Raw genomic sequence first — 27,588 nt, forward strand, 5'->3', positions numbered from 1 at the left:
AGACGGCTCAGTGGTTAAGAGCACTGACTGCTCTTCCAGAGGTCCTGATTTCAATTCCCAGCAACCACATGGTGGCTCACAATTATCTATAATGAGATCTGGTGCCCTCTTCTGGCCTGCGGGCATACATGCAGACAGAACACTGTATCATAATAAATAAATAAATCTTTAAAAAATTAGGACAAAAATAATTTTTGAGCAATAAAAAAGTTAAAATAGTAAGTAGTAGAAAGGGTAAACTTTACGAAGTTACCAGAGTCAAACATATTGGGGTGCAGATACAATCCTGACACCACAAATTGAAATTCAGTATTCCAAGTTCTAACTATTTCCAACTAATAAGATATTTTCTTGATTGACTTGAACCCAGCTTCCTTGTCAGCGAGTTCACAGAACTTTCCTGGAGGCATTCAAAGCCCCCTCCAGAGTTCTAATTCTTCCTATAAGACGCTGCTTGCCAGTTGCGCTCCTCCAGCTCCAACACAATGCCGCTTGCTTCCCTGGGCCTCTGCCCCCTGCTTTTCCGACATTTGTCTCTCTTAACCCTAGTGAAAGGTGGAGCAGGCTTAGCCAAGATCAGAGGAAGCTGCTTTCCCGAACAGAGTCTACGCAAGCAAGCAGACAGAGGCCAGGCAACAGTGAGCGGTTGTGACCACTGGGCACAAGCAGCACAGGGGTGGTGATGGCTACGCAATACACTCAGGGCAAGACCGATAGCCACCACCCTCCCCTACGAGGAAGAACAGCTGGTACGAAACACTTAAAGCCACCAAAGATGCAGCTTACCACTCTGCCGTGCACGCAGAGTTCACCAGGCCACACATGCCCCAAGCTCTCTCGCAGCCTCCACGGCACTTGGCTAAGACATAACACAATCGCACCATTTCTGCTCCGGAACATACTTTGGCTTTGTTGGCCTGTGTTTTCAGTTCCTCCACGTCCTGCATCAGATCTCTGTTGGCCTCCTGAGCAGCCTTCAGCCTCTCCTCTGTGTCCACCAGCATCTTCTGAAGGTTCTGCAGGGTCTCTTCGTGCTGGGCTTTTGTCTCAGAACTGGTTTTTTCATACTTGGCTCTCAGGTCCTGACACTGGGTGCGGCTTGTTTCCACCGTCTTCTCCTGAAGAACCCAAAGGAAGGGGGTAAGGCATCGGGCTACACGGTGACTACCCACCCGCTTTACCAGCAGTCCCCCCCACTTCTCCTTACCAGTTCCAACAACTTTTCCTCCAATTCTTTCTTTTCCTCTTCATGCTTTTTAGCTGCTTCCTGCTGGCTCTGTTCAGCTTTAAGAGTTACTTCCCCAATGCTTTTCTGCAGAAAACTTGCATTTTCATTAGCCTTGGTAAGTTTTAGCTGCAGTTCTTCCACAGATCTAGAATAAGTTTCAATGTAAGTTGTCAGAGAGTTCTTAATAGGTGTGCATATGCTATGTGTGCATGTAACGTGCATATGTGTATGTGCGTGGTCACTGTGTGTGTGTATAGTCAAGTGTGAGTCCAGACATGCACAGCACATGGAAGTCAGAAAACAACTTTGGGTTCCAGTCCACACCTGCCACCGTGTTTGAAGTAGGGTTTCTTCTTCACTGTTTCATAGTGGGAGATCCCTGTCTCCACCCCCCATCACTGTAGGCACTCAGGGATTCCCTAGATTCTGGGGATCGGAACTCTCATTCTCGTGCATCAAACATTTTATCTACTGAGCCATCTTGACAACTAGAGTTTTCATGTTTTAAACTGAAGAGTTATATTAGAAATATACTATAATGCCAGGAAGTGGTGGCACATGCCTTTAATCCCAGCACAGGCAGAGGCAGGTGGATCTCTGCAAGTTTAAGGCCAGCCTGGTCTACAGAGTGAGATCCAGGACAGGTGCCAAAGCTACACAGAGAAACCCTGTCTCGAAACACCCCCCTCCAGAAAAAAAAAGAAATATACTATAAAAAACAACTATATCAGATTGTAAAATTTGTGAGTAATTACACCTAAAGTCAAGAAAAATTTAAAAATGAAGAATTTTAACAACTGTGATTGTTATAAATACAATTAGAGTAACAACTACTGTAATTGCAAGAATTTACTACTCTATATTAATTAGATAAATAAAGAAATATGAGTTGAGATAAATGTATTGGGTCAGGTGTGGTGGTAGATGCCTTTCATCCCAGGACTTGGGAGACAGAGGCAGGAAGGTGAAGGTCCGTATAGTCTATATATTAAAAGTTCCAGGACAGCCAGGGTTATACAGAGACCCTGTCTCAAACCAGATAAATTAGCTAACCACCATCCATAACTCCAGTTTGTGGGAATCTGACGCCCTCTTCTGACCTCTGCAGGCACTGCATGCACATGGTGTAGGCAAAAGACACATACGCATAAAATAAAGATAAACACATCTCGAATTTTTTTTTTTTTTTTTTTTCAAGACAGGGTTTCTCAGTGTAGCTTTGGAGCCTGTCCTGAAACTCACTCTGTAGCCCAGGCTGGCCTCGAGCTCACAGAGATCTGCCTGCCTCTGCCTCCCAAGCGCTGGGATTAAAGGCGTGCGGCACTACCGCCCAGCTATTAAAGGTTTTTTTAATCTAAAAATTTTTAAGAAAAATATTAAAGGAAATAAGATTAAAATTTTCAGCAGACTAGGTTACCAAAAGTCATTTAAGTGCCTCTTGGAAAAAGAAAATATGGTAATTACCGTATTCTTGCTTAAAGAGAACCAGCTAGGTTCTGGGGAGATGGTAAAGTCTTTTGCTTTTCTAAGCATGTGGGCCTGAGTTCAATGCCCAGAACCTATGTTAAAAAAAAACTAGGTGTGGTGTGTGGTGGCGGCACATGCTCACAGTCTCAGCACTAGGGAGGCGGAGACAGGCCAATCCCTGGGGCTCCTTGGCCAGTTAATGTAGCCTACTTCATGAGTTCCAAGCCACTGAGAGACCCTGTCTTTAAAAGAGATGGTGCCTGAGGAATGACTTTGGAAGCTGTCCTGCACTTTGTACATACACACACACAAACACACACATACACATAGACAGAGAGAGAGAAAGAGAGAGAGAGAGAGAGACAGAGACAGAGACAGAGACAGACAGAGACAGAGAGAGAGAGAGAGAGAGAGAGAGAGAGAGAGAGAGAGAGAGAGAGAGAGAGACACTCATGTAGCTTCTCACGGATCTAGTGAAAGCATGGGACATTGGCCCAGAATTTGGGCTTCAAGAGAACCAACCAGCAGGGGAGGGAAGCACACGTACGGTCCCAGCTGTATCTACTAACACCTGCACAGGTGGCCCCTTCCCAGGCCTGCAAACCTGTGCAACTGCCTGGGAGCAAAGGGAACCAAAGCTGCTCCTGAAGTGGCCAGCCAAAGGCCAGGTCACCAAGCACCCAGCGACCTTCAACTGTGCTGTGTGGGGGAAAGGCTAGTTATAGATGTAATTTTTAAAGCATTAATACCTTATAAAGTAAAATTCTAATGGTTCTAAAACGTTCCCTAAAACCTTTTGCTTGTTAATTAAGTATTTGATTTCTATATGACTACTATGAAAAGAAAAAAAAAAAAAAAACCACCAAGAATTTCAGATAAGCTGGGTGTGTTAGCACACACCTTGAACCCAACAGTTAGGAGGCATGACTGGCAGACCTTAAGATAAAAGAAGTTTGAATACCAAGGAAACCTAATTAGTGAAAGAAGTACCAAGACCAGGAGGCTCTGCTGTGGAACCTCAAGGGAGCCTCGGCTTCTTTTCCTTTAAGGTGAGAAGCTACAAAAGCACACACTATACAAACCGTTAGCACAGTGTACAGCCGCACACACACAACAGGTGCACAGCAGCACACACAGCAGGTGCACAGCAGCACACACACAGCAGGTGCACAGCAGCACACACAGGTGCACAGCAGCACACACACAGCAGGTGCACAGCAGCACACACAGCAGGTGCACAGCAGCACACACACAGCAAGTGCACAGCAGCACACACAGGTGCACAGCAGCACACACAGGTGCACAGCAGCACACACACAGCAGGTGCACAGCAGCACACACACAGCAAGCCCTCAGGAGGTGCTTCCTGTCACCGCAGTGGAGGAAGTCACAGACTTCTTTAAGGTTATGGGAAAGATGGCACTGCCATTATTAAACAAGTACCGTGTGTTCCTGGAAGTCCCCGGGAGATCCAGGAATCCTACTGTATTCCTCAACTCTGCCTGGCAGACCACATTTCAGGTCAAACAGCTCAGTAAAAGGTGTTTACTTGCTGAACAAGCTTAACTGATACCCAAAACCCACGGTGGAATTTTAAAAAACAACAACAAATGTTACACAGGTGATTCAAGTCGCACTGGGGCAGTAATAGAAAGGATAGCTCCAGCTGACTTCAGTCCTCAGAAACACACACACACACACACACACACACACACACACACACACACACACACACACGAGAGAAAACTAGAGAAAGGAAACACAAAGAGAAAAGAAAAGGGAAGAGCCAGGAAGCCTTCAAACAAGACAGCCTTGAGCTCTTTGTTTTTCTAGGGTTTGTTTCTGTTTTAAGACAGGGTCTCACTAGGTGGCAGTGGTGGCGCACGCCTTTGATCCCAGCAGAGGCAGGTGGATCTCTGAGTTCAAGGCCAGCCTGGTCTACACAGTGAGTTCCAGGACAGCCACAGAGATGTTACACAGAGAAAACCTGTCTGGTGGGGGGGTGGGGGGGTGGGGGAGACACAGGACAGGGTCTCGCTCTGTAGCTCTAGCTGTCCTGGAACTCACTGTGTAGACCAGACTGGTCTCAAACTCATACCCACGCAGCAGCCCTGAGCCTTTAGCCCTCTACCGAGCCTTTATGGCGCCAGCAGTCAGACGTACCTTTCCTTCAGACGTAACTCGTCATTCATCTTCGTCAGCTGAGAAGAGTTATCTCCTGACATCTTCATCATTTCTGCAATGTCATTTTCTAGTTTTTCCTTTGCCTTTACCAGCTGCTGTTCTCTTTCATCCTTCTCCCTACATTTTGCCTCCATATCTGAACATATACAGAAAAGAAATAGCACTGTTGTGTTAAGAGCAAGAAAACTTTATTGAATGCATCCGTATCTGGGGACTTTTGCAGCTAGCCATCTCTGCTTACATGGAAACAACATGTAGCAAAGACAGATAATTAGACTAAAGAAAGGAACAATACAATAGAAAGAGCTGAGTGCTGAGGGGAGAAACTGCAAAGGGAGAAAGGATGTTGAAAGGCGAAGGAAAGAGTAAAATATTACAGGGAACCCTTTGAATTGCTGACAATTAAGTGAAGACCTGAAGGAAGGACAGGAAGCAGGAAGCAAGTCAAAGGCCCCCACAGCACGTGGCCTGCCACGTCCACACAGCAAGGAGGCTGCTATGGCCGAAGTGCAGTGGCCGCTGGGAAGAAGAGTCTAAGACAAACTCCTGGAGAGATGAAACTCCTAGAGATACGGGGTTTGATGGACAAGGACTGTACCTCTAGTGAGTGAGATGGAAGAGCAGTCATGTGACCTGACTCTTTGGCCAGTGTGTTGAGAAGAAAGAAGGAAGGGCAAGGGTAGAGGCAGGGAGCAAGTGGTCATCTGTGTGGCTGTCCGTGTGAAACACTGAACAAGGACAGCAGCAGCCGCAGTGGTAGATGCTGGGTTTTATGAAACAGAGAAGAGAGGACATCCTCAGGGTTACGGATCTCAAACGAGTATCACGCTGGCACACAGAGTGGTACAGCGTCTGAGGGCAGCTCTGCTACTGTAACATACTCTCATCCTAGACACTCGGCGGTATTCATCGGGTTGTCACGGGCGACATCACCTTACCTGTTAAATTTTCTCTCAACTTCTCCAGTTCGGAAGACAACGTGTTAAACTCTACCTCCTTTTGGTGCAGTTTATTTACAGTATCTATTAGGATAAAGTTACAAGTTCAATATGTATCACATTTAATAGGTCACCCAGAGCTTGGCTGGCTTATAACCCAATCAAGCATATGCTCATGAGCTCCGAGGACATGGGATACTAAAAGCTTCACTGCTGATCCCATACTGTGATGACAGGGAAGCGTGAAGCTCTGTTTCCTCCCCACATCTGCACACCAGGAGGCCCTATGTCTTCCCTAGACATCTCTTTCCTTCTTCTAGGCAAAACCCAAAACAGCAAAAGCTCGGATACACTCAGACTTTAATATGGAACAAACTTCAGGTCAAAAGAAGAAATGACTATTTCTGGAGTTTGAAGGTTCAGGAAACCAATAGAATGCAGTTTTTCTGCGCACTGTATAACTTCCAAAATTATGGCATTAGACTATATTATGCACTCCTGAAGCCAGCCCCTAGGCCCGTAATGAAACACCCTAAAACTTTCTGCTCGGACTTCAGTGAGACATACCTTGCATACTTCTCTGAACAGAAACTGCCTCCTCTGAAGCACCAGCAAACTTTTCTTTCTGAAGAAAAAGAACCAGATATTCATCTTACAAGGGTCTCAGGTGATAAAGACCAAACATGTCTATCAGTTACAATACTATTTATTTTTGTAGCTGTTATGTTAAGACTATGGACTTAAAACATGTAGGCACCAATGAACTAGCAACTGTGTATCATGCACCTTGCTCACACGAGTGGGTTTCCAAGTGCATGTATGCATGTATATCTGTATACAAGTGTTATGACTGAGCACATACATATATACATATATAAGTATATGTATACACATTTATATATGTGCTGCAAGAATATGTTTTGTCATGACTAACCCTCCAAGAACTCCTCTGAAATCTGCCTGAAGGGTGGGGATGTAGCTCAATGGTATTACTCTTTCCTAGCAAGGACAAAGCCCTAGGTTAAATCCCTCATACAAAAAAGGAAGAAGAAGAAAAGAACCACAAAAAGAAAGTAATCTGCCTGAACAACAAGTAGAGTTCTGGGTTTCTGCCCTCTGAGAGTATCCAGAGAAACCTGAACTAAATTCTAATCTCTGTGTCTGTAACTTTATAAGCAGAATCACTCCATCCGTCACCTACTGTTGATAGTCTCCTGTTCTAAACACGATGACAAGCTAAGATAAAAAGTCTCTGCTTTTCCTGAAATAAACTTTGAAGTAGCTGTAACACGGGATCTTTTAAAAGATTTATTTATTTGATTTTATGTGTATCAGTGTTTTGCCTGGATGTATGAATATGTACTGCATGCATGCCTAGTGCCCACAGAAGCCAGAAAGAGGGTGTCAGTTCCCCTGGAACTGGAGTTATAGATGGCCAGGAGCCGCCATGTGGGTGCTGGGAACAGAACCTGAGTCCTCTTAACCACTGAGCCACCTCTCTAGTCCCATTTTCTTGGTTTTTTAAATTACATTAATGTATTTGTGTAAGTGTGTGTGCATGTGGGGGTCAAAAGACACCTTGCTGGAGTCCGTTCTCTCCTCCCACCAGGTGGGTGCTAGGGCTCAAACTCAGGCCTCCAGGCCTGTCTCTTTACCCACTGAGCCGTCTTACCAGCCCCTAAAACGTTTTCTTAAAATACTCCACATCACAAAATAGCCAGATGTGGTGGCACAAGCCTTTAGAGTCAGCACTCCGAGGGTAGAGGCAAGTGGATCTCTGTGAGTTCAAGGCCAGCCTGATCTACACAGTAAATTTCAGGACTGCTAGAGCTACAAAGAGAGACACTGTCTCAAAATAAATTAAAAAAATAAAGCCAAGCAACAGGTGGCGCACGCCTTTAATCCCAGCACTTGGGAGGCAGAGCCAGGCGGATCTCTGTGAGTTCGAGGCCAGCCTGGTCTCCAAAGCAAGTTCCAGGAAAGGCACAAAGCTACACAGAGAAACCTTGTCTCGAAAAAAAACCAAAAAAAAAAAAAAAAATGTAGCTATATGTGACTAGTAGGATGATGAACAATATAGCTATTTTTAAAAGTAGAAAACTAAGGATAGAGAGATGGCCTAGCGGTCAAGAGCACTAGTGCTTCCTGCTTTTACAGAGGACCCAAGCACCCACAATAGGCAGCCCACAGCCACCTGCCAACTCCAACTCTAGGAAATCTGACGCCCTCTTCTGACCTCCTCAGGTATTGCACTCAATGTGCACATACCACCCATGAATGCACTTGCATACATGTAATTAAAAATCAAATCAAATCTTTGTTTTAAGTAGAAATCTGAGCTCATGCCTATAATCTCAACAGTCAAAAAGTTGAGGCAGTAGGATTGCTGTGCGTCTGAGGACAGCCTGGGCTACACAGTTGGGTGAGTTTCAGATCAGCCTGCTGCAGAGTGAGACTGAGAAAAGTAGGAAATTGTGGCACAACCCAGAGAAGTAGCAGAGTAACAGGGAGGCTTATGGAGCCGCTGGAGCAAAGACTCCCGAGACGCTGCCTAGGCTCTCTGCAAGCTTACATGAACACCATGGCCCAGAATTATTAGCCTCCAGGAAGGTCAAATTACAGTGTAGGAGGCAAGGTAAGAGGAAAGCAAAGAGCCAAACGTTTTTGTTTATTTAGGAAGTCTTACAATTTGGTGGGGTATTATCTTTTTTGTTCTTGTTTTTTGAGACAGGGTCTCACTATGTAGCCTTGGCTAGTTTAGAGCTTGCTATGTGCACAAGACTGACCTGGAACTCATAAGAGTCTGTCAGCCTCCCAAATGCTGGGTTTAAAGCCTTGTGCTAATACATAATTTGGGATTAAGAGGAAACATGTAAAAGGAAACACGATTTCCTAAGGCACACTACAATCCCACGCAATCGAATTTGATAGCTTGCTGTCACACCAACAGAGGACACTCAAGACCTGGACGGTTGCTGCCCACAGTCAAAAAGGAGATGCTGCAGGCACAGTACAGGAAAGACTCTCGGTCAGGAAACCTGCCCGTGCTGGATGTGTGAGCGGGAAGAGCTAGCTCTGTCTTGTAAAACTACGCTGCCAACAACCGTCCAACTGCTTTACCAGAGGAAATGAACATTTTTTTTTTTAAAAAAAGAAAAGTTAACACCTACCTTGACTGCTAGTTTGATTTGATCCAGTTCCCTTGAAGGCATTTATCAGCTGCTAATATATTCAATTTAAATCCGTATTTTTGAAGAAGTAGAGACATAACTGTATTATTATTATTATTTTTTTTAATGGAGAATGTTCTTTTAAACAGGAAAAGCCGGAACAACGCTGAGGTTCAGATTCCCATCCAACAGGTACTTACCAAAGTCTGGAGTTCTTTTTCCAAAGTCTCCTTCACTTGACTGACTTCACTCAGAGTGTCCCGCAGGCTACCGAGCATTAGCTCTTTTCCCTGGAGCTCTTTGGTAATGCTATTAGCCTAACACACCACGTTATATGTTACAGAAGCAAATGAACAAAAAAGAAACAAAAAGGAATGATAAGGGAAAAATAAAATGGGAAGATATGAGAAACACAACAAAACAATACTGGAAAGAGTTGTTTCCTGTTTGTTGGTTGTTTTTAATTCTAAGAAGCCGGTGACTTTAAAACCGATCACTTCTAGGTATGAGTACATGTTTTTTTTTTGAGACAGGGTTTCTGTGTAGCCCTGGCTGTCCTGGAACTCCATATGTAAGCCAGGCTGGCCTCGAACTCAGTTGTGTGCCGACATATCTAGCCAAATAATGTTAAGTTTTGTTTATGTGTACGTATGTTTATCTGTTTGAGTTTATGTTCACCACGTACTGGAATAAGCCTGCCAGAAGACAGCATCAGGGCCCCTGGAACTAGAACCCAGCCTGGGCCTCTACAAGAACAGTAAGCACCGTTGACTGCTGGGCTCTTTCCTAATGGCTTTTTTCTTATTTTTTATATATTTTTTAAATTTATTTATTTGGTTTTTCAAAACAGGGTCTCTCTGTGTAGCCCTGGCTGTCCTGGAACTCACCCTGTAGACCAGGCTGGCCTCAAACTCAGAGATCTGACTGCCTCTACCTCCCGAGTGCTGGGATTAAAGGCATGGGCTCCACCACTACCTAGCTTCTAATGGCTATTTTTAAAAAGTCAAAATATACCACTTTTTATACCTAAATTTGAACAGCAACATGGTCTAAAGCAAGAAGTGCTGGTATTTACTTCCTAAATAAGCTACCTGATCAAGTTCATTTCTGAGCTTGAAAGACCCTAGTGCTGTGTATGTAGCTCAGTAGTAGAGCCTATGCTGAGCATAGACAGGCCCTAGGCACATTATAACAGTAGTCTGTATTATTCTGTATATTTGTATGCTTATAATATTCCAACACTTGAGTCATATTTAAAGACCCACTAGACATTAGCAATTAGAACTCAGCTTTCATTAAATCTTCCTAACTACCAGCCATATATTCTCCTCTAGTTAACTCGTTTTTCATTGCTATTTCCGAACACCATGAGATTAGAGAACGTTTCCCTGTAGCTATCTTGTTTTCAAGTATGGTTACTTAGCCGACTTTGGTTGTTTATCTGCCTTCACCTCTCCCCACTTAGCCATCACAACACTTTCTTCTTTGCCAACAGAGCATCAGCTTCTGTCCACAAAAATCACCCATCACCAATACCAGAGCCCCCTCTAGTGGCAGAACTGGGAAAGACGCCCCTGAAGAACGGGAGCTGCCGTGTAGCAGGGCTTGCTGGCAGAGACATGGCTGGTAGACACTTCAGTTTCCTAATCCTTGACAAGTAGCACATTTGTCTAGTCTCCCTGTCTCCCCAAATGAAACACACAAAAAGGGACAGCCAGAAGAATAGAGCCTTATGTGTATTGTAGTCCCAGTACTTGGAAAACCAAAGCAGGTGACCACTGAGAACTCAAGGCCAGTGTGGGCTATAAAGCCAGTCCTAGGTCAAGCTGGGCTACAAAGCGAACCCTTGTCTCAAAAAAAAAAAAACAAAAACAAAAAAAAAAACACAAAACAAAATAAAACAAACAAACAAAAAACCACAAGGAACAGGGATATAGTGGTACATATTGTAAGCCCAGCACTTGAGAGGAAAGGGCAGAAGGATCATGAGTTAAAGAACAGCCTGGAGTACACAGTAAAACCTAGTCTCATTTTTCCCCCCATCTCCAAAAAGCAAAGGTTAGATGGTGTGGTGGTTTGCATGAGAATGGCCCCCACAGGATCATATATTTGAATACTTGGGCTCCAGCTGATGTACTGTTTGGGAAGTATTAGGACAGGTGGCCTTGTTGGAGGAGGTATATTACTGCAGACAGGCTTTGAAGTTTCAGAAGCCTACACTATTCCCAGAGTCTCTTCACTCCACCCCATGCTTGTGGATCAAAATATAAACTCTTAGTTACTGCTCCAGCACCATGCCTGCCTGCCTGATGCCATGTCCCCAGCCACCATGATCATGGACTCACCCTCTAAACTCTAACTCCCTCTATAAGTTGCTTTGGTCATGGTGTCTTACCACAAAAGGATAGTGTCTTCATTGTGGCATAAAAGTACAGTAATAATGCAAATGGCTCTGGCCTCCTGCCCTTACTTTGTTGTGAGCGTTACTTATCACAGCATGCTAACTTACAGATAAGAAGCACTCCAGAATGCATGTTCTACTTTTATACATAACCCTATAAGCAAGGGAGTAATGTGGGCAGAAAGGGAAGAGATGAACTTATAAAGTGTTTTTTGTTTTGGTTGATTGGGTTTTTTGTTTGTTTGTTTATTTTTTTTGAAAAGGTCTCTTTATGTGGTCCAGGCTGGCCTGGAACTGAAAAACCTCCTGCCTTATCATCCCAAGTATTATAGGCATGTACTACCATGCCCAGCCTGAGCTTATAAACCTATCTCTTCTCTTCTCTCTCTCTATCCTTTTCTACACTATGAGTATGTATTGCTCTCATTAGTAATAATTTAATTGGTAATAAAAAGCTGACAGGCCAGTAGCTAGGCAGGAAGTTAGGCAGGAAAGCCAAACTGAGAATGATGGGAAAAAGGAAGGCAGAGTTAGAGGAGTTGAGAAAGATGCCAGCCAGCTGCCAAACAAGCAGAATGTGTAAAAGAAAAAAAAAAATGAGACAATGAGCCACACGGCGAAGCATTAAGTGTAAGAGTTAGCTAGTAACAAGCTTGAGCTATTGGCCGAGCATTTATAATTCATATTCAGCCTCTGAGTCAGTTATTTGGGACTGGGAGGTAGGGATAGGAAATGTCCATTTACATATGGTGTTCCAACATGGGGAACACTTATATGGTGTTTATGTGCAGCTGGCAGCATGCTACTCAGTGCCGGCATGGACCTCGAAACATCCCAGAGTTGAGGCAGTAAACATGGCTCCCAGAGCTGGTGGTAAACATGCCTCTACCACTGAGACTAGACTCTTGGGGAACCAAGGGGGAGGAGCCAGCACCAGCAAGTCATGATTTAAGTTACATAGCAGTTGTATTGCTTATGCAGACAGAAAAGGTTAGAGATACAAAGTAAGGACAGATTCAAACAAAAAGACCTCTAAATGGGTCAGTGTGTTTAAAAAATATGCATAGACTTGGGAGAGAGAGAAAAGAATATACACAGTCTTAGATTAAAAATTATAGTTTTAAAATAAAGTCCTTAAAAAAGGAATAGAGTAATAAAAAAAAGTATAATAAGCCACATAAAGATGGAAAATATACAAAGAGTCTGGATACTGTATGTTATTGTGTTGTCTGTAAAATTTTTGACTAATAATGAATAAATGATATGTGCTAAGAGACATTTGATTATGAAAGCTGCTAGATTAACCAACCTATATATTTTTAAAATATCTTGACTTTAAATTTTAGGCAAAACATATGTTACTTTGGGAAAGAGGTTCTACTTTTATTTCCACAGGAAATGACAGGCTCTGGATTCATTCTGGGTTAAGAAAAATCAGGTTTGATGAAGAAAGACCCCCTGAAAAATCTCCAATGGGAGCAGATGGCCCAGATGATCCAACATTTCAGAGTGCCTCTCTTGCAGCTTCCTCTGAGTTCTGCATTCAGAAAGGCTTCAAGGCTGCTGGATGAGATGATCCAGCCTTACAGAGTCAAGACTTGACCATAATCCTGAATTTTCTCAGGGTGCCCAAAGATTACCAGCACCCCCAATCATCAGGAAGTAGTCTAGAAAACTATATCCACATTTCAGAGGAAATTTGGGTGACTGTCCAGACAGCCTGATGTCCCTGTCATTAGGTAACATTTCATCCTTCTGGGGTCATTGATGGAGTTGAAGACTAAATAGTTATAATTATAATGTTTTCTTAGCTATAATAGAAAATAAATTAGATATAAAACTTTAGACCCACCAAGTTAAGATACATAATTGTTTTCTCTAATACTGCCAAATGCAAATGGATTTAATAGTGTTACTATAATTCTTACTTAACTATTTTTGCTGTATATAGTTTTACTATATTAAAATTAAAACCTTCCTTTTCAATTAGACAAAGGGGAAAATGTTGTGAAACAATCTTTTTCTACACTATGAATATGTATTACTCTCATTGGTTAATAAAATGCTGACAGGCCAGTAGCTGGGCAGGAACGTAAGTGGGAAAGTCAAACTGAGAATGATGTGAAGAATGAGGGCAAAGTCAGGGGAGTCCAGAGAGAGACGCCAGCCAGCCACCGAACAAGCAGGACATGTAAAAATTAGCTAACAAGCCATGAGCCACGTGGCGAAACATAGATAGAAATATGGGTTAATTTAAGTGTAAGAGTTAGCTAGTAACAAGCTTGAGCTGTCAGCCGAGCATTCATAATTCACATTCAGCCTCTGAGTCAGTTATTTGGGACCGGGCAGTCAGGACAGGAAACATCCATTTACTCTCTTTCTCTCTCTCTCCTTCATATTCATCTTATACCACTGTTTTAGGGAGTTAGCTCTATTTTAAACAGATTTTTTTTTTAAGCAGCTCTATTTTTTAACACCCTAGAATTAAACTTAAATAGGAGTTTATATCATGGTCAGGAGATAAAGTAGCAGATAAGGTTTCCAGATGATAGGAAACCAAAATTCATACAGCTGGTCATTATTTGCTCTGATCTCAGATAAAACCATACTTGAGATCCTCAGAAGGTATTCTATTATACTCAAGTGGGTGCACCACACAATTCCTGTTAAACCAGGGATTTTAAAGACAAATGACTTCAACTCAAAGGTAACATACAATGCAAACTAACAAATGGAAAACAGTAAAAAAAAAAAAAAATGATGGAAGATGTCAATACAAACCTTGCCACTTTCAGCGTTCCTTTCCATCTCTAAATTTTTAATCTGCTTTTCAGCTCCCTCAAGCTGCTGTCTAAGTGTCTCGATTTCCAATTTACCTTCGGAATTGGCTTTCCGAAGCGCATCAAGATCCAAGAGCTGTTCTTCGACAACCTTGAGCTGTGATGTAAAATTACCAATGACCTTGGTTTGTTCATTGTACTTGGCTTGCAGAACCTCTAGCTCCTTTACCTTTATTTCAGCCTCCTGCAGTTTGTTTAACGTGTCCTCCATTTCCACTAGATGCTGGTCTTCTGCACTGTCCAGTCTCGACTTAACAGCCTCCAAGCTGTCCTCCTTCTCTTTAATGATTTGCATCAGCTTGGTCTTCAGGGTCTCCACCTCTTTAGCGTGAGCAGACCGCTCAGAGTCCTGTTTATTCTGTAAAGCTTCTATTTCATGCTGATAGTCTAGTCTCAGTCTCTCTATTTGTGTCTTTAACTCGGCAAATTCGGCTGAGTCTGTTCCAATTCCTTTACTGAAAGATACCTTCAGCTCCTCCATTGCCTGTTGGTGGGATCCAATGGCGGTCTCCAGCTTAGACTTCCACAGAGCTATCACGTCTGAATTTTCCTTGTTTGCATGGTCAAGCTTGCTTCTTAAGGACTCGTTCTCTTTGGAAAGCTTTTCAGTGGCGGTGTGCAGAGCCTTGATCTCCTTCTGAAATGTTTCTTCCCGAGCTCCAAAGTGGTCCTTCAGAGAAGTCACCTCACTCCGGTGGTCAGTACGTGTGGCTTCTAGCTTTTCTTGCAAAGCACTTATTTCTTGCAAAAGAGAAAGAGACATATCCACATCCCCGGGAGGTTTACTGGACTCTAGCCTTCTTCGGAGCTCAGCTACTTCCTGTACTCTCAATGCTAGGTCTTTCTCTAGTTCCATTATTCGGGACTTTTCTGATACTGTAGCCACCTATTAACAGCAGTCATAAGAAACAGAGAGCACTGAAATAACAAATCACTGATGACTTTCCTTATTTCTGAAGCTCTTTACAAACCACCCAGAATCAAGCAAAGTAGAGCTATTACATTTCATGTAGGAATTAATGTCTACCTCACTGAGATAATGGCTTAAACTCAATTATGGAGCCTCTAATATAGAATTATAATCTTTAGCAAACTTCCACCATCATGAAATCTCAAAAGAATATTGAGCTTCCCCCACTCCAAGAAAATCTGTTTCTCCTCTAAAGACACTTAAACCAGGAAGCACTCATTAACTGATAATAAGTTAACAGAAACAGTAGCTCCCAAAGTGCTCAGTAATCTGCCTCCTGGAGGAAAGCAAGCTCCCTGGGTCAGTTGTTCTTCCTTCACCCAACTGCACAGCACTTCAGGGGCTACTCCACCTGATGCTGGTGGTTAAAGCCTGAACTGTCAGGTAAAGCACGCACCATTGCTAACCACATACGGCTGAGCACTGAAATGTGGCTCATCGGAAGCAGGATGTGCATCAGGATTGGAAGACTCAGAGAAAAACAGACAAAATATCCTAATGATTTTAATCGTCATTGTATGGTGAAATAACATTTTAAATATACGGGCTTTTTACATATTATTCCAATTAATTTCACCTCTAACTTACTAAACAGTTCATGTGGGTATCATAAAATTAAGATTCTGTATATGTGGCTTTGTATTATACTTCTATTAGATAGCAGGTATAAGAGACCTAAAATTACCCGTGTTTCTGTGAGAAATGCATCATCTGTAGGATAAAAACCTAGGTTGGATAATGAAGAATTTACTGGCTTTTTAAAATAACATTAAAAGATGACTTACCTGCAAATATACACTGGACTCTCATAGAAAGACCCCTTTCTGGTCTTTGTAACTGTCAACACTCTGCCGTACACGTCTTGTTTCCCCAACCCAGTGGTTCTCAACATAAGTATGTATACAAACGGAATGTAGGATTTAACTGCAAGACTCTTGCTACCTCCACACACTTTGATTCTATCTGAGCTCTGGAGTTTTAAGGAAAAAAATACCTTCTCAACTTATGCCTTTCAGTCTTAGAAAGTTTCTCTACTGCTTCCTCACAGGCTCTCAGCTTGGTACAAAGAATATGTGAAAAATGGTATCTTACAACATAAAAATCACTTAACTAATCTGGGAAATAGAAGGGGATACAAATGGTTTTAAAATCCCAGTGGTCCCCGATTTCAATAATCCAAACTTTTCCTAATTTTAGACTCAGCCCACATTGCCTTTACTGGGACAGAGAACACAGGACAAGTGCCTTCTGCTTCCTCTGCCCATGGCAGCATGCTGTGATGCTCAGTAAGATGTCCAGAAGAAAAGAGAGAGGGATGCATCGCAGTCACTGACTGCTCTGGAACTGACTGAAGTTGTGGTATTTGTGGTTATATAGATGCTTCAGATTAATCAGGTTAATTCATTTATATTCTGTTCTCTAGAAAGGGGAGGATCCATGAATTGCTTACCTACAACTAAGATATAAAGCATCAATGAACCCCTTGCTACAAGGTTATAGCATAGATAAATCAAATCCCGTGTGACAGTTCTTAGTCACAACAAAACTGTCAATTGAGAGAATGCCAAGTGAACAGCAATGAAAAAAACAGGATAATGGTTCTCGATGTGGCATTCTGTCACTTCTCCTTTAAATTTTATTCCACAAAGCCTGCCCTCAGTCTCAATTCTCCTGCTAGTTTATGGCCTTAAGTCAGGAACTGTTTCTTATTCTTCTCACATTTCTACACCACCAGGCTTAGGGAAGTTCTAAAATGCTTCCTGAAAAGAACTGCAGGTGGTACAGGGATTCGATGGACCACTGGTCATTTTCACACTTGACAAGCCAAGAGTGAGGACCAATAGAAGACGCCATTGGTTATGGAAGGTTGTAAACTCTAATTTAAAATGGCTGCAGAAGTCCATTTGCAAATGGGTCCCTTATCCAGCACAAAACCAGAAAATAGTAAATTTGTTTGCTGACAAAACTAAGACACGGGAGGACAGTTAGAAGTAAAAACTGTATTTCCTTACTTCAGTCACACCAAAGGGTGACTCTATCTCCTAAGCCCCATGTATTTCCCAGATCAAGTCTTGCGTCCTCAGGTTGTAAAGAAATGGTACCAAATTATCACTTATTCTTTTCTCGTTTTCTTTTTCCCTACCAAATTACATGCTGGGATCTTTCCTTCATTTCTGAAGCCAACTGAAACCATTTCTTCCTTCTCTTTTTTGTGTTTGTTTTTTTCAGACAGTCTTACTCTGTACTGAGGCTGGCTTTGGTCTGTGTGGCCCAGGCTAGCCCTGAACTTGTGGCAATCCTCCTGCCTCAGTCTCCCAAGTGCTAGGGTTACAGGCATAAGCCACTATGCCCAGCATTATTTATTTACTCATTTATGACTACATCTGTATCTGTGTGTGGCTGTGTACACACCCGTGTGTCTGCATGTGTGTATGTGTATGTGGAAGCCGGATGACAATCTCAAGTGTCTTTCCTTGGGCTCTGTCCACCTTGGTTTTTGAAACGGGGTCTCTCATTGACTTGAAGTTTGCCAAATAGACCAGACTGAGTAGCTGGCAAGCAAGCTTCAGGAGTCCTGTCTCGGCCTCCCCAGGGCTGAGATTATAAGCGTGCACTACCACGCCTGGCTTTTTTCCCCCTTGGGTTCTGAGGACTAACCTCAGATCCTCATGCTTGCAAGGCAAACACGTTACCAGATGAGCTACCTCCCTACCCTTTTTCTTTATTAGAAAACAAAAATTTATGATTGAGAAAAGGAAGACTATTCATTGTCTAGATTTTTATATCAATGATTTCACACCAAGAGAATTCCTACAAATACTATTGATTCAAAAGAAAAGTCGAGGTAACAAATTGATCAGATAGATACAAAGTCATTTTTGAAAATTTAAAGTTAAGGCCAATCACGGGCAAACATGATTAACAGGTACATACATGAATATATATTTTTACATGTGAGTGATTCTGAGTATTTCTTTTAGCACAAATTAAAAGATTCTCTCCTGTAATGGTTAAGAGTACAGACTCTGGAGCCACGTGACCCAGAAGGACACCCTGGCTCCATTCTTACTATCCTGCTGTGTCATCTTCAACAAAGATTGAACATCTCTGTGCTTAGTGTCCTTACTCTGTAAGAGTCTACAGAAAGGGAGAGAAAAATACCACCTACTTCCCAGGATCATGAAAAGGCTGGATAATACAAAGCACTTAGAATGTGTGGCTGACCCCTCTCCAGGTGCTCTAATACACCAATTAAAACAGGACTGATGGCCTGGCCCCAAAAGGAGTCATTCTTTTCCTAACACACCTGTCCTTCCTAACCTCTGAGATTTTTAACCTTGGTGACAGAGAGAGGGGGATGTGAGCTCAGCCATCAAGAGGAGAAAAGAAAAGAAAAAGATAATTGGGGTCAAAGTCCTTAATTCTCATCAAAAAGAGCTGATGTTTCCATTTCTTTTTCCCAACAGGCCAGTAGCATAAATTATTTAGAAAACCTTGTAACTAGGAATATGAGAACAAGAGGATAACCGACTGCTTGTGGGAACTGGAGAGGAGTATTTCAAAGTATTAATACAAGAACCTGAAATACAGTTTTGGGTAACCAGGGAGGTTTTTATGGTTATAAGGTCTCTCATCTTGATTTGGGTTGAGTCTTTACTTCTGACAAAATACTTGACATGAAACACCTGTACCTACTCATCACTCTACGCTTGTGAATACCTGAGCGGTCCTGAGACCGACCTCAGGCTGAACCACTGGGTCAAGGCTCAGGCCACCAGCAGGCACGTCACCCGATGTGTCCACCCCTCACACGCGTGAAGCTGCTTCATGAAATAGTGAAAACCATTACCCTAGTGTCTTCTAACTCCCTCTGGAGTTTGTCAGCTTTGGTCTTTTCAAAGAGCAGGCTCTGTTCAAGCTCCTTAATGCGGGCATGCTCCAGTTTGGTCTGCGTCTGTTAGTAAAGGAAGAGGAAAAGAACACAACAGTGCCACCATGACATGCCAGCACAGGAGGAGAGAGAGCGGCATGCAGGCTGAGCCACCAGTACTTCCTGCCAAAGGAAGAACACAAAGGGGACAGAGAGAGAACAGGATGGAGCTGCCAGGGGACGGAGGGGTGAGGATGGACACACGGACAAAGGAACGAAAGTGGGAGGAGGACATGAGCTAGTCTGTTGAGAAAGAAAACCATGGAGAACACATGAGGCCAGATGAAGTTTCAGATGCATGCAGCCAAAAATGTTATCTTGATAAGTGAAGTTTATCAGCACAAATTAGAACAGTTAATGCTCCTCTGACTATCGTCTTCCCCGCCCCTCCCCCACGGCTACTTCACATTAATGTGTACGGAACTGACTCAGGGACTTCACGAAAAGATCATCACTTTCATCTATATGTGGAAAAAGACAATGCCCCAAGTCTTCAAGCACTCAGTAGGTCCCCAGAGCAGACTGTAGGATCTGGAAAACAACTTGTAATAAAAAAAAATTAAAAAAAAAAAAAAAAGGGTAGAAGAGTCATCTTAGTAAGAAGAATCTAGGCTGGCTGTGGTGACTTAGGTCTACAATCCCAGCACTTGGGTAGCTGAGGCAGGAGGACTGCTGCAAGTATGAGGCTAGCCTGAGCTAACACAGTGAGTTTAAGGGCTGGGCTATAGGGTAAGACCTTGTCTCAAAAGACGAATTATACATACATAAACAAATAAAACAGGCTGGGGAAGCCAGAGCCGAGGCGCCCTGGCCGGCTGTGTCTGCGGAAGTGGGTGGTGCACTCTGTTTGAGGTTCTCTACAGCGGGACAAGGGCTGTAGAAGCGCTAACTCCCTCCCAACCAGGACTTCTCAAAGGCTTAGCTCTCTGTGGAGAAGAACGGAGGATTCAAGATCACAAAGGCAGTTAGTAATGATCACCCACCACTGCCTCTTCCTCTGAAAAAGCCAATTAAGGAGATCAGAGCCAAAGAAAAACTACGCTCCAAATGCAAGGGACTTATTTTTATCCTGAAACGAAGCCATTCTTTCCCAGCTCAGAAGATAGGAAAGGCTGGCAGTGCAACCATGCTGAGAGATCTGTTAAGACTCTAGCAGGAGTGGGGCCCTCGAAACCTCAGTCATTTCGACTCCCTTTCCACAACTCAGTTTCCTGCTTGGGACCCAGGAGGTTCCCTGTGCCTAACAGACTCAAGTGTGGCCGAGTCTTGCTCCACTTGAAATAATCCTGATCTGAGTCTCCAAGTACTCCCCCCACCATCTCGCCTACCCAACTGGCCCCTGGAACAGCTGACTGGCAATATTAGGACTAACTAAGATCTGAACAATTATGGGCAGTGAGAAAATTACAACAGAGGTCCTAACAAAGTGAACTGAGTAGGACAGAGCCTGAGTAGAGAGTCAAAGCTGTGAACATGTTCACTGCTCTGCTGATGACTTGCGAGGTACTCAAGGGGTCACTTTGCTTATAAACCAGGCATGAACAACCATCGTGGGGTATTTAAAAAGTGAACAGAAAACATTTTTTAAGACAGGATCTTATTATGTAGTCCTGGCTGGCCTGGAACTCCATGTAGAACAGATCTCAGAGAGATCCACCTGCCACTACATCCTGGGATTGTATGTGTGCACTACCACACTCAGACACAAGGCTTTTTTTAAAAACATTCTTCACTTACACTGTCTATATTCTGTTGTCTAGATAGTCCCCTGTATCCACGTGTGCTGCACAGAGAAGCTGTTCAACACTCTCCTTCACAAGAAAATGACTTAATCCAGATATACATGGTTAGAGTTATAGCTTCAGGAATTCAAACAAAAGGAAAAAGTCACTCACTATGTGCAGATAAAAAACAAATATCCAGCCAGGCATGGTGATGCAAGCCTATATAGTCCCAGCACCCAAGGAAGCAGAGACAGGGAGATCAAGAGGCAGAGGCCAGGTTATAGCGCAAGTTCTAGGCCAAGAGAGGAGGCTCTTACTTGCAATCCCAGCACTGAGCAGCTTGAGGCAGAAGGATCACCACAGGTTCAAGGCCATCCTGGGTTACAAAGTAAGACTCAATCTTTAAAAAAAGAAAAGAGAGCTAGGTGGTACTGGTGCATGCCTTTAATCCCAGCACAGGGGCCGGGGTGAGGCAGAGGCAGGTGGATCTGTGAGTTCAAGGCCAGCTTGGTCTACATACAGAGTGAGTTCCAGGACAGCCAGGACTATACAGAAAAAGTGTCTCGAAAGACCAAAAAAAAAGGAAGAAAAAGGAAAAAGAAAGAAAAGGAAAAAACATCCATGTACTATTCCCGAAATTCAGACCGTCCAGCTGAGTGAAACAGAGCACCCTGCCCTCTCCCATGCCCTCTCCCTGTTATAGAAGGGGATGCTCCACAGTGGACTTTTACCAGTCAGCAGCAAGAGGACCCGTGATCCACCTCCATGTCACAGCCTGTGGTAAAAGTGTGCCACTGAGCAGGACAGCCCTTTAAAATGATTGCTTTCTGAGACTAAGATGCGCTGTCCCAAGAGGAAACTCTTGGGGCAGGGGCTTGGAAAGAGAGCAAAGGCCTTGCAAGAAGCGCACAGAGAGGCAGGAGGGGGGTCCCATGCACACTGACATTGGAGGCAGCAGAACCTGTTCTGGATGAAGAGAAGAGAGAGACCCAGATCACTGAAGTAGCTTCGCAAAAAGGCACCCCTCATCAAAATGTCAATGTGAGTTCTCTATTTCAGCTCAATAGGTGGTAAGAAGAAAAAGGATGCTTTGTTTTGATTTTGTTCCTTTGAGCTGGCAAATCAAAGCGAGAGGTTTTGGGTCTTCTCCGTCGGTAGCACAGTGGGCGGGGTGTATAAAGCAATGTTCTGCAGGCCCCTTCGGGGTTCTACATGGGGTACTGAATCTCAGTAAGGAGAGGGGGGAAACAGCACCACACGGGTAGCACTGCTGCTAGGAAAAGCTCCCTCAGTGACGCAAACTTAAACTACCCTGCATATCCAGGAAGAATTCTGGCCTCTACGTACAGAGAGGAGGGATAAACAGCAGCTTGCATTTCTTATCAGCTACACTGGCTGGCAGTGGGAGCACGCACAGAAGCAACCGGGAGCACCTAGGCTGGGGACGCGGGAGGCCAGACTACTTGGGAAGTATCTCCCAGCATCTCTGCAGCTCTCCATCTCAGCTGTTTATACTTCCCTCAGCTGTCATCCCTTCTGAAGTAACTCTAGCAAAGTTAGAAAACAGTGAATGAAGCGAAGGAGGCCATGCCCTCAGACAGTTTCTTTCCTTTTTAGCAAAAGTTCTTTAAAAAGCAAATATTTACCTAACATTAAACAAATGAATCCACAGAGCTCAGTCATCACATACAGTTTCTTAAAGATACAAATGCACTTGCTTTGAAAGCCACATGCACAGAACTACTAGGGGAAAGTCCCAAGGTCAGATTATGCAGTTAGTATTTGAGTGTATCAATAAGCATTTTAATCTGGAACCAAACTGTGTTAAGGGAAATATCCACACAGTTAAGTGCCCTCTTACATTCTCAGGATCTTCAGAAAACTGGCTCTTTTGCTATCAGTAAAAAAATAAAAAAAAAAAAAGAAAAGTAAACAACAACAAAAGAGATTCAACTAAAGTTTCAGTCTGTGTTAGGGTTTCAATATAACTTTATTTGATTAATTTCAAGTAAGTTTATCAGACAGACTATACTACCCTACTGCTAACGTAAATATTTTAACTCAACCTTTGCCAACCTCCAGAGGTGGTAATTCTCATGAATGAGATGATGGTATGAAACTTCTAATGAGACTTTGGGGTGTTTTTAAATGGATGACGACAACACAAAGGTCAACTAGAGGATGTGACTATATATGAGATGAGTGAAGAAGGTTTCTATTAAATTATTAAGACGCCATTAAATTCTAGACCTTATAAAATCAGAACTCAGAAAATGTTCCCTTTATTCTTTATTGACTATAAAAATATATTTTATTTCCAAGGAAATCAGAGTTTCTGTTTGGAAAGACTCCTGAAATTTAAGCCAACAGACTCCAAAATCCTGATGGTGGAAAAAAAAACAAAACCAAACCCAACCGACATCTCTCTTCCGCTGGGCATGGTGGTGCATGGCTGCAATCCCAGCACTTGGGAGACAAAGGCAGGAGGATTACTGTAAATCTGAGGCAAGCCTGATTTGAATTGTGAGTTCCAGACCAGCCAGCTACATAGTGAGGCCATGTCTCTAGCTCTGCCCAATATCCAAAAACTATATAAATAAGTGCAATTTTTACTAAAATGCTATTCAGAATCTTCAAATTTTGAAAAAGCTAATAATTTATATTTGTCATATATGTGGCAGTGGCTTAAAAAGCATCAAAACCATTTAACAGCAGTATCTAATTCAAAACTAGTAGGAGTAAATGTTAAGAAGATAAGAAACCTACTTTTAAAGGAAAATGGGTGACTTTGAAGTATGCCATAGAAGTGGCATTAATTGTTCCTGGTTTTTGCTCTGGTAACTACATTATTTTAAAAAGAAACTATCAATCTCTGACACCAAAAGAATAAAATAAACTATGAGAACACATCATTTACTTTTATAGGGTTATAAAAGATTTATTCTGCCCCACTACAGCACAAAGCCAAGCCACAACAAGAATGCTTTGTTATGCACTATTATGTTGAAATTAAGTTCTTTGAAAATGCTATTTCCAACATCAGAGGAACAAGCAGAGACTTACTTAAGACTGCCTTAGGACACACTGCCAGATTTATGACTTGATTAAATCCAATTCATAGCTTTTAATTTTGAAGCATGAGAAGAGTTCTGAGCATTTCAATTTGCCACATGAATTAGGGTACCGCAATCACAGGCACAAAGACCAACCATCACCTCAGCATAACCCAAGCGGGCCAGAGGCAGGATGCCTGTCATCCTCTTGACCGGCTGTTCTGACAAGGACAGCTGGCCCAGTGTGTCACCCATATTTCTCAATACTGGCATCCATAAAGGCTTTAGAGAGCTGGAAGGGTTTACCTCAAGATCGCCTTTGGTGATTGATTCTTCTTCTACACGGAACTGAAGGTCCTCAACCTTCCTGTGGGGTAAACCAAAACAAAGCCCTGAGAAAGTGCTAAAAAATACCTCACCCCCCAGCAGAAAGTAAGAGCAGCACCCTGGTGAATTCAGTGTCCGGTGATGAAAACAAACACCTTAGAGACACCAAAAATAAAGGCATGCATCTTCAGAGCACTACTGCACAAAAGCTGGGCTGTAATTATTTAGAAATTCCAAAATTTTATCTACGTATCAACTCTAGAAGGCATAAGGTAAAATATTTTGAAAAGAAAAAAAATGAATTGTTTTCCTTGGGCACATAAACCATAATGGATCAATCAATCAAGATAAGATCAGCCAGGGGGCTGGAGAGATGGCTCAGCGGTTAAGAGCACTATCTGCTCTTCCAGAGGACCCGGGTTCAGTTTTCAGTACCCATATGGAAGCTCCCAACTGTCTGTAACTCCAGTTCCAGAGAATCTGGCACCCTCACTCAGACATACATGTAGGCAAAACACCAATGAACATAAAAATTTAAAAAAAAAAAAAAAGTCTTAGCCAGGCTTGGTGACACATGCCTTTAATCCCAACACTCAGGAGACAGAGGCAGGAGGATCTCTGAGTTCGAGACCAGTATGGTCTACAGAGTGAGTTCAAGGGCAGCCTGGGCTACACAGAGAAACCTTGTCTTGAAAAACAAAACAAAAAACAAACAAAAAGATTAAGTTTCTTTATACAGGCTAGGTAAGTGAAACTCGGCTGGAATTTCCTTTAGTAATGCTGACTAAAGCTACCTTTTGGAGGTTTAGCATTCAGTGGCAATAAGTATATGATAATCAAGTCGTGTCTAAATGATGCCACGTTTCCTGGAAAAGCTCCATCAGTGCCCACTCTCTTCACACAGCAGAGTTCAGTCATTCCCTTGGTTGTTGACAGTAAATTTCTTGCTACAACATCACTGGAAAGGAAGAGATTACAGTCAAGGATCACCTTTTCTCCTCTTCTAGTTGGTTGAGGAGCTCCACTTTCTCCCTGTCAGCGGCTTCTACCATTGTTCGCAGCTGGTCCATCTTGGCCTCCAGTTCCAGGACATGCTGGGGAAGCAAGGATGTCAGTGAGTAGCCCAGGGATAACTCCAAATGGGTATGGCTAAGTGTGACCGTGATGGGTAGGCATCAGTCTTGATACATTCTAATACTTTCTATCTTAGTAGGTTATTCCTGGCAACTCTCCTGGAAACTAGATGACAAAAAACTCCACATCATATAGCAAGAGAGGGAGGGCAGTAAAACAAGTCTTAGCTTTTCCAATATGAAACATATGTCAATAATAATCTACACACACCACCTGTGATCACTAAGGCCCTAGTAATCATCAGTTAATACAGACAGATTCAAAGCCTAGACATAAAGACCAAATGGCTAAGGTAAAATCAAGAAGAACAAAGCTTTATGATGATGGAAACTGGCACCCAGACCACAGCTTTCCAACAAGCTCAGAAAAGAAATTGAAACTCATTTCCTATGTTCAGATCAACTCCCTGGCTCCAAACACCAGGCACGCTTTTTTAGCCTCATCGCTCAATTTAGAAACCACCACCATATCCACAAGATCAACACCAGACTTCACCTGGTCATGCCCATCTCGGGCCAGGGCTAGCTCCTGCTCTATCTCCCCCACGTGGCTGGTAGCCTTGGCCACTTCGGCCCGCTCCAGGTCTCGCTCAGCCAGCAGCTGTTCAATGTGCTGCTGCTTCTCCTTCAAGGCCTCCTGGAGGGCAGTGGTGCCCGAGATCTTGCGGGCGTAGCGGGAGGAGGTTTCAGTCAACTGCAAAGGAAAGTCAGAGAAGTGAAGGGCGATGGTGCTGTGGGGAGGAGTGAGCAGCGCATGCAGAGCAGGCCTCTCCTCAGCAAAGCAGAAGTGCTGCCCAGCTTGGGGGTTGGCAACATATTAGGCCAAGTTCTCACCAAGAAGACAAGACCACTTAAAAAACACAACAACGATAAACAAACTCATAGCAAAGTTCAGAAGATGTTTAGAAGATGAATGTGGAGCTCAAACATGGGTACTCTGAGCTCAGCTGAAAGGGCCTGTAGGAATCTAGACAGTTTTCACAAAACCCATTTTAAAAGAATCCGTGGCTGATATGTAGAACTGAACTGTATTGCAAAATTAAAAAAAAAAAAAAAATTAAAAAAAAAAAGTTTCTCTAAAGCCAGATATAGTGGTTCACACCTGTAATGCAGGACTCAGGAAGCTGAGGCAGGGGGACTACCAGTAAGCTCTAGGACAGCCTGGGCTACAGAGTAGAACCGTCTCAAAACAAAACAAAACATCCTCAAGGTTCTTTAAGCTATCTTCGAATGATGACGTCCGGCCAACCTTCTGATTGGCCTTAAGGCTAAGAGTTTTTAAAGCTTCCAAACATCATTCGGAAATGAAGACATCAGCCTCAGAGTTACATCTTTTCAACTGATGAAACAGTTGGATTTTTGTCAGGATTTCCTTCATCTTTCTTTGCAAAGAGAAACATGGGAGGTATCATGCTGGAGCCTGGCCTCTAGGACTTGGATCCCAGTCACTAGATATTTATAAGATTTAAGAGAAGTCTGGGTAAAGACAGACAGTCAGACAGACACACACAGAAGGAAAAGAAATGGTGAGTGGGAAGAAGACAGGAAGGAAGAAGGGAAACAGGAGGACAGGAGATGGCAGAGACAAGGGCTGGGGACCCTGAGAAAGAATGTGTCTTCTTACCATCTATTAATCTCTGTTGTTTCACTACATCTGTATTGAAGCTAACAGTCACATAAAGCCCAGAGGAGATGACTCTGCGTAAGTAGTAACAGGTAACTGGGCAAAGTAAAGCACATTCCTCTCTGCAGGCTCCCACAGGCTGGGAGGGTGTTTGGAAATGGCCCCATCCTTAGTGAGCATTTCTCCGTGGCCTTGACTTAGCAAGTGCTGGCTCCAGATCAACTCAGCCTTTGCTTCTGCAAACAAAGCTTATTTGTCACCCAAGTACTCTCCGTCAGTCTACTGAGCCTCATCTCAGGGAGCAGACAGTGGGGTCTTCGTCAATTAATGGTCCAGCAATTGGATGACTATGAGAGCAAAGGAATCCAATCGAACTCACACTGCCTTTTGCCGCTCATTTTGTGGACTTTCCTGAATTATTTAAACATATTGGGAGCAAATTCTATTTCTCTCTTTTTAACATTAGACCAGCTTTCCCCTCCTCGCTGCATGGTTAAGTTATATTTCTCACTAACATCTCCTTGAGTACATTAAGTGTGAGGTCACCAAACCATGTGCAGAGATTTGCTTCAAGGGCCCATGAAAACTCATAGGGACA

The 27,588-nt window shown here is 43.1% G+C and overlaps 1 protein-coding gene across 1 annotated transcript in view; it reads right to left on the bottom strand.

Annotated features, from left to right (window-relative positions):
- The window catches only part of Clip1 (CAP-Gly domain containing linker protein 1), a 90,909-nt gene that overhangs the window by 41,548 nt on the left and 21,773 nt on the right, over positions 1-27,588 (bottom strand). The window contains exons 6-16 of the mRNA XM_059249635.1: positions 25,863-26,060; positions 25,224-25,327; positions 24,213-24,273; positions 19,049-19,153; positions 14,170-15,114; positions 9,188-9,304; positions 6,385-6,442; positions 5,818-5,901; positions 4,859-5,015; positions 1,208-1,373; positions 903-1,118 (exon numbers count right to left, since the gene is read on the bottom strand). Of these exons, the coding sequence (XP_059105618.1) occupies positions 903-1,118; positions 1,208-1,373; positions 4,859-5,015; positions 5,818-5,901; positions 6,385-6,442; positions 9,188-9,304; positions 14,170-15,114; positions 19,049-19,153; positions 24,213-24,273; positions 25,224-25,327; positions 25,863-26,060 (2,211 nt within the window). The remainder of the gene's footprint in view (positions 1-902; positions 1,119-1,207; positions 1,374-4,858; positions 5,016-5,817; positions 5,902-6,384; positions 6,443-9,187; positions 9,305-14,169; positions 15,115-19,048; positions 19,154-24,212; positions 24,274-25,223; positions 25,328-25,862; positions 26,061-27,588) is intronic.

Source organism: Peromyscus eremicus, chromosome 23 (assembly GCF_949786415.1).
Source record: "Peromyscus eremicus chromosome 23, PerEre_H2_v1, whole genome shotgun sequence".
NCBI classification, from domain to species: Eukaryota; Metazoa; Chordata; class Mammalia; order Rodentia; family Cricetidae; genus Peromyscus; species Peromyscus eremicus.